The 11,870-nt window shown below is 35.9% G+C and overlaps 2 protein-coding genes across 2 annotated transcripts in view; both read right to left on the bottom strand.

Annotated features, from left to right (window-relative positions):
• Nucleotides 1-491: 491 nt before the first annotated feature.
• LOC107187092 (flap endonuclease GEN-like) lies at nucleotides 492-3,239 on the bottom strand. The gene is made up of 6 exons (XM_015575097.1): nucleotides 3,082-3,239; nucleotides 2,729-3,002; nucleotides 2,367-2,653; nucleotides 1,940-2,101; nucleotides 1,700-1,865; nucleotides 492-1,631 (listed from the first exon to the last, which is right to left on the bottom strand). The coding sequence occupies exons 1-6, from the start codon at nucleotides 3,237-3,239 to the stop codon at nucleotides 525-527; spliced, it is 2,154 nt and encodes a 717-aa protein (XP_015430583.1). The 3' UTR covers nucleotides 492-524.
• A 5,305-nt stretch (nucleotides 3,240-8,544) lies between these two features.
• The window catches only part of LOC107187093 (zinc finger protein 43-like), a 29,675-nt gene continuing 26,349 nt past the window's right edge, over nucleotides 8,545-11,870 (bottom strand). Inside the window, exons 5-6 of the mRNA XM_015575098.1 lie at nucleotides 10,487-10,656; nucleotides 8,545-8,757 (exon numbers count right to left, since the gene is read on the bottom strand). Coding sequence (XP_015430584.1) covers nucleotides 8,545-8,757; nucleotides 10,487-10,656 — 383 coding nt within the window. The remainder of the gene's footprint in view (nucleotides 8,758-10,486; nucleotides 10,657-11,870) is intronic.

The following is an 11,870-nucleotide window of genomic DNA, read 5'->3' as shown; positions in this document are numbered from 1 at the left end:
TTTAGAAAATTATTCGAGATAAAGATGTATGGAACTACTGAAAATTACTTTAGATTCCTTTTCCTTATTCTGTAAATTCTTTGATTGGAATATGAATGCTGCTGGAAGTATGAACATTTTCACAGGACAATGATATAAATGGAACTTTAAAACTTTTTTAAGTGTTACAGTGATATGTCGTTGTATATTCCATAATTTCAATAATATTGATTTCCCCACAGCATTCATAATTATTACAAATGTTCGTTGTCACTGTTAAACTGTTGTAATAACAATGGAATAATAAAATAATTTACTCAAATGTAGGCATGGAGAGGGTAAGCGCTCGCGCGGAAATCCCATGAATCTGGCATCAGTTGGTGACGACGACGACGACGACGACGACGACGATGACGAAAAGAGGGGCACGTCTCCCAAGAAATTGAAAAATGGATGAGTGTTACCCGAAAAGACGTGCGCAAAAGACATGCGAGGGCAAAAAATATATATATATATATTGTATTCTAAGTGACGAACTATGTATTTTATGGGTCAGTGTCATTCATAAGATCATCAAATCCTAAAGTAAATCTTTGATTTATCTCTGTAGAATGTAAGGGAAATTCATTCCTATTTTTTAGTGTTAAAAGTCTTTGATTAAGTGGTATGTAAGAGTCCTTTATATCAGCAAATTCATCATTAGACTGATCACAAATTGCAATACTTGTTTCACATTTGTTAGATTCTGCCTCACTATTAATTACTGTCTGCATCCTATTGCAATTTTCAGTACTTTTCACATTGGAATTAGTTTCGTCCACAGATATACTACTAAACTGAAAAACTTTTTTCACGCTGCATATGTTATCAATTATTTCTGACATATTTAGCTCCTGTTCCTCGTTATCGCTAATAAAATCATCCGGTGAAAGTTCATTGAACATTCTGTCCAATGTACGATTCAATTTTGAATTTATTTTCTCCAATTGTAATACCTTATCAAACTGAGGTCCACGTTTTATATTTACACTGTAATTTTGGTTTTCCTGTTGCTTTTCTACCATTTTAGATCTTTTTGGTGTAATATTCATTTTTTCAAATGATTCTTCCAACGATAAAGCAGTATTTTTGGAAACAAATTCATCAATTCTTCTATTATTTTCAATATCGATAGGCTTTTTGCCACCTTTTTTTGGCAGTCTACTTCCCTTTTTATCTTTTTCACTGTCTTTCCCAATAATTACATTTTCTGCCTTTTTCTTAGTTGGTCGTTTTTTTGCTTTCAAACTTCTAGCGTTATCAAACGCTTCAACTATCTCTGGATAACAGTCCAATACTATATCCTGTGGTTCAATACTAGTTAATTCAGTTAAACTGTCATCAGTACTATCATCCCGTTCTTTATATGATGCCATATACTTTTTCAATTTTTCTACTACATCATGGTCTATACGCCACATTATTTCATAACTAGCAACGGATCTAATATTACGAATTTTTTTTATCGCTTCAGGTACGAATAAATCGGGTATTAATAAGCGATCTTCAAGAGAAATATTCGGTAAATGTAGAAGTTGCCATCGTGTTACTAAAGGAAATACTTTTTCAAACGCATACTGTGGTTCCCAAGATAAATGTCGTTCCATAAAATCCTAATTAAAAATCAATTAATAAGTTCACAAAACCTACTTAAAACATATTATTTTATGTAAAAACTTACTATCAATTTACTTATTTGTGGTTGTCTCCATTGTAGATCTACTTTTCTAGGTACAGGATCTTTCCTAATCAGAAATTCATCTAACAATTCTTGACTGGGAAAATCTTCTGCTAGAAGTGCTTTTTTCCGTAAAGCAATTTCATTTAATATTAATGCCCTTTTTTCTCTGAAAGAATATGTTCCAACAAATGTTTTATATGTCTTAAATAAGTAATGCAATATAAGTAAAAATTTACCTACTTATAAGAATCATTACACCTAACAGCGGTCCCACAATCTACACAACCTGATTTAGCATGCTTTTGTACTTTACCATTGTGACCACAAGATGTACATAAATTTGAACATTGTAATTCTGTTTCCTTCTGATCTAGCCTACTATCTGTCCTCCAACTTTTTATTCTAGAAAAATAATGTGTCACATACCCTTATATGATAAATAATTATTGGGTTCGATGTTTATATTATGTAAAATAAACAAAGATAAGGTATATTACGTTATGAAGTTAGTATATAAAGAGCAACATCAAGCACACGACATTCACTGCACAGTTATAGTTTAAGTGTACTTAAAGTGATTAGTGATAGGCAAGTCTTGTGTTTATTTATAAAAAAGCTATTTAGCGGTGCACGTTCATGACAATATTTATTGAAATGTCTTACACACCGTTCAAGAATATCTTCATCCTTTACAATTTTAAAAAGTTTCATTGCTGCTTCTTTACCAACTCCATTCAATCCATCATTATAATCACATCCACATAAAAGAGCTAATGCTATCATTTTATTTCTCCCTAAATTCAATAGCCTCTCTATTTTTTCTAAAGTGTACTTATCTACAGCCCCACCTGAACCACCCCGATTTCCTTGAGCACTTGTACAAAAATTTCTATAAACTACTTTTGCTCCATATAAAAAACAGTCACTGTCTTGACTTATACATCCGTCAACGAGCTATAAAAATATTTATTGAAACTAGGATTAAACAGAATTCATGTTGCTCAATATAAGTAATTGCAAATTGCTTACTCCATCTTCATTTAAATAAGCACACATTGCTTCAGCTTCTCCATGTCCTTGCACACAGGCTAAGCCCATGAAAATAAGCATTTCTTTGCACTCCTTAAGAATTCTGTTAAATTGTGATCTTGTTCCTTTATGAGAAGTTCTTTGTTGAAATCCATTACGAACATCATTTCTTTTGGCAATAGTATTATATTTAATAGTAGGTGCTTTTCCCTCTAATACAAATACTGGCCATATTCCTTGCAGAAGAAGGAATGCTGTACGAAAATATAAATTCCTACAATAAACAAGAAATTATATAATTTTATTCAGTTTAAATTCCAAATTAATGACCAATAAAACTGACAGAAACGAACCTTAAATACATTTTCGGCTGAACTGCATTATCTACGACTGTTTGACTATCCACAACCCAACAACTCAAATCAATTGCTACCGTTTTCCCTTGGAGTTCAAACATAGGCTGTCTGTCGCACAAAGGCGATACAATATTCCAAAGATCCTTCACTCCCATTTTAAACACTTTGAATCAAATATCATAAACAACTGTAATCAACTTCTACCAACTTCTACACACCACAAACGCCCTTTAGGAGGCTGTAGCTTAGGCTTAGAGATGGCGTGCAAAATCACTAACGGTGATTTATCACAGTGATCACCGAATCACGATCACGGTCGTGATTTAACTTCATTTACGACCATGATTGTGATTTTTTTATCTTGAGTGAATTTGCTCATTGCGATCGTAAGTCCTTGCTCTTTAAACAGAAAAACGTATTCAATATGATTTTACGGTGAATTACATTACTATTTGTGTTTGTAAAAATCAGTTGAAGAAAACAAGAAATTCTAAAAGAAAAATTTGCTAGGTAACATGTAGATTATAATTTATAATCATTAATTTATTCATTATTCTTCATTGTTTCTAATTATTCCTTCACTTTATACGATATAACTCGAATTTTTGTTTTGATGTTGTTAATATAAAATATACAGATTATGGCCGGGATTCATAGTCACTACTTATTCTTGCAAATACTTAAGTTCCCAGTTATGAATGTACACGTGTATATGTATGGACTACACATTTATAACTGGGCACTTAAGCATTTGTTTAAGAATAAACAACGACTATGAATCCCGCCCTACGTGTCGCGTGTAAAGAACTGTTAGATTTCTCCACCAATCAGAAACGATCACGAGAAATCACGAATCACTGTGAAAAATCACCGTGATTGGGAACGAACGTGATCGAATCACGAGTGATTCATAAGTAGTAGTTCACGCCATCTCTACTGTAGCTGTAGAAGGCTCCGTTCAGCTCCGTTAATCGTAGTCATATTGGTCATATGCATATAATAGACTGCGTGGTCTTATAGTAGGGATGAAGACTTCATCATGAAGTCGGCAGTAGAAAGAGAGGACAATAACTGGAGTAACTATCCTCTCTTTCTAATGGGGATGTTGGTGGGGGATTCTCCTACGGCTGATGAAGGCATTAATGTGTGCAGCATTCCTTTTCCTCATCGCCCTCGAAGGGCTCCAAGCCCCAAGCACTTTCTACCCACCCTCTGCGATGTGCGAGCATAGACATATTTAGACGGAGCATAAGGTACCACTTCGAGCAAGGAGACCGTAGGATTGGAGGGGAACTCTAATAGCATACATGTATGTAATGTGATTGTACACCCGAATAGCACCGAAAAGGAACGAAGTTACCCGATTTACCATTACCCACGCCCTTACCGCGAATCTTACTCCTTTCGCTCAGTTAATGTTTCGTCTATACATGCTATGTGTGCGAGCGAGAGAGGAACGACCAGGGCCACGACACTCAATGTATTCTTTTGTTGTGTTGCGTTCTTCTTAGGGAATTTTAAAGCTTCGTGGGAAATATGGCGTGAGCTAGCGCCTATGGGGCGCTTTTAATTGTGATTTTGTATTTAAGTATTCAATTAAATAACAATTTCAATTCAAACTGTTCACAATTCTTTAATTTTAATTTCAACACCCTTTTACACTTATATAAATGAATTTAATTTTATAAATACTCTCTATGTTCGAGAACGCGTCTGGATAGTTGTAATGTCCAGAGATGAATGGTGGAAGAAAAAAGCAAGGAGCGTCATCTCCTTGCCGAATTATAAAAACAAATACAATTTGTTTATTAACAAAATGTCTTAGATACTGACATCCAATCAGGAAATTATTAATTAATTAAAACGACTTCCTATTTGCCAATCCATTCCCTGTCATTTATCAACTGTCCAGTTTGCGAGTGTTTAACATCTTAGCATTGGTTTGCATATTAGGAGAAGGAGATAAAGAGAAATTATTCAAACATAAATAACTTGAAATCTATCCTTTTGGATGAGTAACTACTGATTTCAAATCGTTTCCTACATGTGCCAACTTCACCTTTCTCCCTTCTCCTATTACATTTCTTTCAAACTTCGCGCTTCCAACACTCGTATATCGATAACCCTAAATATCGCTTGAACTAAAGACACTACCCACGACAACGTAACAGTTGTTACGAACAGTACCCTCTTGCGGTTTAGGGTAAGAATGAATTTCTACAGGCGGGGAATTTAAATTACGTGTTTTGTTCTCTTCAGTTAAATTGAACCACCGACTAGGTATAGAATAGACCAATCATCCAATGCTTTTTTCTGTCCCACGTTCGCAGGGCTCATAGCTTGTTACCATTTTAGTGTCAATACCCGACGTTACCGATAAAGCATGAATTCTGAGTATTATTAGCACAAATGAAATGTTATATATTCCATCCATATTGCGTGTATCTACATGATTTGACGGGAATAAAAATATCCGATGCTTCAGTTTAAGGTTAAGGGATAAATATGACAGTCATGAAACATGAAACGGGAAAGTATATGTATGTTTTCACTTAACTACAAGACAATTTATTCTAAATGCATCGTTAGTGGACATTTTATTAATGTTTCTTTTTACATATTCTTGTTTTATTCGTTTTTATACTTTGCCTTACATTTGTACATTTGTAACAAATAAATTCAGAATAGATGTAGTGTCATAAATAGTTTATCAAATCTACATGTGGGAGAATATACACCGCTTTTATTAACATTTATATATTTATAATTTATATGGAAGTATGAATAGTTTTACTGCCTACTGTAAGAATCTTAATACGCACGAACAATTACCTTTTGGCAATTGGTAAATTTTTACATATGAATTTACTTACACGTTATTTACTTACAAAAATTTTATTTATTGCGAGTAATTAAATAATGAATCAGATAAGTTTAAACAGGGTATGTTTAGCATTTTGAACGAGTGAGGATCCAAAATTATTATCAAATCATGACTACAATGTGGAGTTTAACATGCCAGGGGCGTATCTTGGACTCACGTGCCAGTATACGCCAGCTACGTGGCAGTACTCTAACGGTATTAGAAACAACAGTAGACATTCGTTTCCCGCGCCACCGTTATCTGTACGAAAGCCACGCCCCTTGCTCACACATATTTCTCACACGCGCGCGTACCCTACTCTGTCGCCCAGCACGCCTAGACCGGAACACATACGGTGTCGCGTTTAACTCGCATATCTCATCACGGAAAGCACAGTGTACACAATACTGTTTTAATAATTTTTTTATTGGTACAATGAATATTGGTGGAATGAATATTGGTAGCAATTTGATTGCTTCTTGTCTCGCGAATCACACGTAACGGGTAACAGATGCTAACCAAGCTAGACATTTGCCACTAAAATATGTCACGAATTATTACCTTTTTCACATATTACCTTAATACTTTATTACGCAGAATGTTTGAAAGAATTGATTTATGTAATAAAAGTATTTTATTCCATAATATTTCAATATCATTAATAAAAATAACATAATTAACTTTGAAAACTTAGCCCTCTTCATACTGAACAACTTCTGTAAATAAACTTTTCTGATATCTCTAAAAATAACGGAGATAGTTAATGTAACCGTAAGGTGCGCATATCCAGCCCACCCTACATGTAGCTGCGTCGCACGACTGAACTCAGGTAACTGGCGTTTGCTTCCTGCACGGTTCCTGGAATTCTGGCCCGCTACAGCCCTGACTAGTGCGGGAAACGAATGTCTACTGTATGTCGGTCGGAAGTTTTGGTAGTCCGCCGCAGCATGACAGCACTCTGGAGGCCCAGGTCTTGTTGGTCGTTGTTCCTCCAGCCGTGCTCGTCCTTGCCTCCATCCCCTTGGTGGTAAGGAAGTGAGGATGGTCTCCGGCCTTTCCACCGGAGGGTTGTCTTGTCTTCGTGGTCGTCGCCGTACCTCCAGTTCAGCAACTTCTCGAGTCCGGAAAAAAGTTCGTTTCTCCGCACCGTAGGCAGCGTCGGCCGACTCTACCTTTGTTCGCAGTAGTGCACACGTAATGGTTCAGTGTCGTGTTGCGGTTGGCTTTGAACTGATGGCTCACCCCTTGTTTCCTGCTCCTGTAACTTAAGAAACTTACGGGAAAAATGGTTTTCACTAAAGAGAGGTTAAGCTCTTTGGCTCTGCCCGTGTTTTCGTTCTATAAGTTGGAGAGAATAAACTATTGAGAGAATCTCATTACTTGCCCTGTGTAGAGGACAGTTTTCAAGCCTGAGTCCGTAATGTTTGGACAAGGGCGGCACTATCGTTACCTCTTTTCCTGGAAATCGTCAGAATGTCCCAACCGTCACCAGCACGATGAATTCTATGCACATGTTTACACTGTTACTGTAAAGGTCCGTCACTTGACGTTTAGCAGTAAAAAATGATGGATCAAAAAGCGACGAGGAATAGGCACTAATAGTCATACTTTTAGACGCACAGTAAGCTGAAGAGAAAAGAACAAAGAAGCGAGATCTAATTTAGGTACATCCAATATAAAAAAACAGAAAAGTTGAAGGGGGGTATCGGACTTTGATCAAAGAAATTCTCATATACGAGGATTTCCACGATTCAAATCCCGCCGTTGAGACGCCTGCAGTGCGATCAAGTAAACACGTGTTCGCCGTACAAAAACTCGCGCGAACCGTTGGGTCAACTGTCCCGCGTACTGTCAACCGTCGTGACCCTGGGCAGAAATCAGAATCAGACAGAACTGTTTGAACTCCACGAGCGAAAACACGTACCGAGACCGTTTGTTACTTGCGTATTATACCAAGCTATTCTCGCGTTATTGAAGTCCTTTACATACTGTTACAGTATCGTTTTGTTATACACCGACTTGTAAATTATCCATCATGCTGTATTCTCTATAACTGTTCACAGAGACGAGCCTAGAGGCGAATAAACTGGGTCTCACCACGGACATTCGGAGTACATCTTTTTTGGTCATCCAACCTCGCTCGACCAACTTTCGAGCTGGCCGAAACAACGAGTGTGGGAGATAACGGAATGATGACGTGTAATATAAGCAATCGATTTTATTGAAACACAGACAAGAAAAGTATATATAAAAAATTAAATGACACTTGTAGTACGTCGCGACGTTGACAGTTCCGTGTTTACAATTACAGGATCGACTGGTAATATGAGTCACTCGCGGCGCAGGTGTTTCATTTATATTCTCTCGTTTTTCGGGACGTTTCTCGCGCTGCCTTGTACACGTACACGGACGTACACCGCGCACGCACCCACTCACGCACGTACCCATACCAAGAAGCGTCAAACATTTGATTTAGGAAAATATTTTTATTAAATAATTATGTTAAGGGATAATTTTAGTTATCACTATATATTTATAATAAGAAGATTTGGTTTCTTCGCTAAACGTTTTGAAATATTAAGAATATTTTCATATGATTAATAATCAGAGATAGATTTAGCGATTTTCTTGTTAGAACACCTACCTAAGTGTAGTAACATGTGATTTTTTAGGTTAGTCGGTTTACTAAAACCCCGACTACATACATGGCACTTGAATGGCCATAATCCATTATGTACATACATGTGACTCTTAAGGTCCCCAGGCGTCGGAAACGATTTGGAGCACTGAGAACACTTGTGTGGTTTCTCCTATAAAGCATATAAATAATGTTGCAACGACAATTTTCATTATATTACATGGCTAAATGATTTTAATTAAATGAGGAACTGAAAAATGAGGAAGAAGCAAGTGTGTATTTTCTAAAATACAGACTTAACCTTACTCTATATTGTCTGATTTTAACACCTTAACTACAAAAAATTTCAACAGAGACCTACAACGATATATGAAGTGTGAATTTTTAGTCATTCCCTATTGAGTGTGAATAAGATACATCTACAGTAAGCGAGACAGACTCATTACTCGCGCGGTTTTCGATAATTTAAACGGACACCACATACGAATTGATATACCAACCATTCAGGGAAAAAAAAATATTCTCGTTAATTGTTGTATTTTTAGAAAAGTTTTGCCAGCAGAATAATGAGACTTTCACGTGAAAATGAGTCCAAACACATATTTTTTGTAAGTGTTACTGGTATGTAATATGCGACTGTTTTACAGTACATCGAATTATGTATAATTAAAAATAGACCAAATGTTGTCGTATTTGGACACTTTTCCTCAGGAAAATCTTAATAATCTCTTATAAATATCCCTTAATCTGTAATAAAGAACATAACAGGTTATTTCTTTATGAAAATGTGACTCATTTTGTGTTTATCTACCTAACATTTACAGCCACGCAATTATACAATGATACAAAGATTGTCTGAAATTTATAAGTGATTAATACAATTATGTTTAGAAGATTAATACCATTTCTCCGTGTTTTGTCACAAAAATTCATGCGAGAACCAGTTACGAATTAATGTCTCGTTCACAATTACTGGCATTTGCAATGTGAAGATAAATCCCTAGATAGACATTACAAGAGAATTGCATGAACTGTTATGCATAAATTTGTAAGAAATTTTATTCACAGATAGTAGACAAACAGATAAATTAGAGACACTGTAAATTTTCTAGTTGGGATCCCGAATGTTTGTAATGTTAAGGTATCCAGAGCTGAAGTCAGGTCGGATTGGGTTGGGATTCCAAAAGTTTGTAACCACATAAATATGATGCTTTTTCATGATTTTTCAATCGGATTTTGTACTTGAACTTTCAAGTTCAGAAGAGTTTTTGTATTCTGTAGTACAATCAGATGTACAGTAATTCCTCTATGAGAGAGACGAAATCGGCTCCGCTTCAGAGCATTCATAGCAAGGCGGAAAGGTTTTCAGCCCCCCATAAATAAGTTAAGGAAATACTTGTTCCAAATCGCCTCACGAGTGTCCCATTTCAGGGACCTGCAACATTTTTGTTACGCCCTGTATCTGTTCCAAAAAAATTAATCCTAATAGTTTTCTTTCTATCACTCACAAAACATTGATCACTTTCTAGTGCCGAGAAACGTATATGACCTTTCATGTGGTTTACACTTAAGATCGTGTACAGTGTATATTTGGTAATAAGTTGTGTAAGAAGATAAAGCAGTGTTCGTAATTTACTTCACCTCTACACTTCAAATATTTTTTGTCGATATAGATGTCGAATTTCCTTAAGGTGTCTTTATATTACATTGTAAATACCCGTCTTTAATGGAACAATTAATATATAACAATCTCAACACAAGTCTGGGATGAAAAAAATTTAACCTCAATATTACTAAACGCTTTGAAAGAATTATATAAAAATTGAAATACGACAGAATTTATCCAACGTCATGATAGTTATATATTTCTTGTTATCAAAAGTAACTTGTCCAGAACTTACCTTGATATGAGTCATGCGATGGTAATACAAATTGGAAGAGGCCGTGAACTTCTTACCGCAAACAAGGCACTGATGAGGTTTTTCACCACTGTGAATCCGTTTGTGCGTGTTTAAAGAGCTCGAAGTCGAGAAACCCTTGGTGCATACCACACAAACATGCGGTTTCTCTCCTTGAATATAATAATATTAATACTATTCAAAGATTATTCAAATCGTAATTATGCAGGGTGGGGCAGGACTGGTGGTACAACCGGACAGGGGCTCCTTCTACTTGCTAAAAAAGTCGAAAATACAGAATAAAATTTGTTCGCATGATGCTTCCCTTTCGAGATAATCGAACTCTAAAATTCATGTAACATAACGTACTGGTGCTGACAATAAATTTTACTTCATATCTCCAATGAAAATGGATTATGCGCCAATAACAAAATTTTGAAAGAAGTCCATTAATTTTTGAAAATGACATAAGAGAACTTGTGATTGACAATGATAACTCCGTTCAAAAAAGTAATTCTTTATTGTGTTTATAAAAAAATTATTACTAAAAAAAACACCTGTTATTAATTTTATATTTTTTAATAAAATGACCGTTAAATACCTTGTTAAGAGCCGAGAGCTAAATGGGCTTTTGGCTTTCGTTATAGCCGAGGATCGGTTGTTTGAATTCTTGTCGTGGATCGGCCAATGCTTATTTCATCACCAGGGTACCACGTAGGGACTTTGTGAATCACAAATTGCGTGAGACAAATTGTGACTCGTGGATCAGCCGATGCCTATTTCATCACCGGGGTACTATTAGTAGGTTGGTTTTCGTGGATCAACCGATGCTTATTTTACCATCGGGGTACCATCAGGAATGTTCGTTGACCTCGTAGCTTTAAATTAAATTCTTCAATTTATTAATTAATTATTAATTTATTATATTAATTCTTCGCTTCCAGTTCTTGGAACTGGGCTCACGGAAACATGTTTCATTCACATTCGTTACTTCTGTCTCGCTCAATCGAATTCTCGACACATCTATCGCCCAGATAAGCATCCAGATAAGATCCAGAACATAACTGTCCAAGAAATTTACCTTTGTGGCAGCGTTTTGCCCTCGTGACAATGCCGCAGACAAGGCAGTTGAACCAAAAATCACCCCTTAAATTTGTTCCCACTAGTGGTCGAACACCCTATGCATATATATAGCAATCTTTATTCGACATTTTCGACTTACTTGGCACGTAGAATGACTTCGTATCCGGTGGTACCACACGTCCTATCCCACTCTGTATATTAGGCTACACAAGACCAAAGTTTTATAATTCAAATACTTATAGTTTTTTGTAGTTACACTAGTAGCAATTATTGTTGGCATTTTGATGGGCCTTTGTTGCAGTAT

The sequence above is a fragment of the Dufourea novaeangliae genome, unplaced genomic scaffold, assembly GCF_001272555.1.
Source record: "Dufourea novaeangliae isolate 0120121106 unplaced genomic scaffold, ASM127255v1 scaffold105, whole genome shotgun sequence".
NCBI lineage: Eukaryota > Metazoa > Arthropoda > Insecta > Hymenoptera > Halictidae > Dufourea > Dufourea novaeangliae.
This window is presented reverse-complemented; position numbering and strand designations above follow the sequence as displayed.

Bases quoted from the DNA above. Each gene is read 5' to 3' on its own strand.
- LOC107187092 (XM_015575097.1), bottom strand. From the start codon at position 3,239: ATGGGAGTGAAGGATCTTTGGAATATTGTATCGCCTTTGTGCGACAGA. The intron at 2,654-2,728 runs GTAAGCAATTTG...ATATTTTTATAG, and splicing joins CTTATTTAAATGAAGATGGA to CTCGTTGACGGATGTATAAG. The intron at 2,102-2,366 runs GTGTGTAAGACA...TTATTTTTCTAG, and splicing joins GATGAAGATATTCTTGAACG to AATAAAAAGTTGGAGGACAG.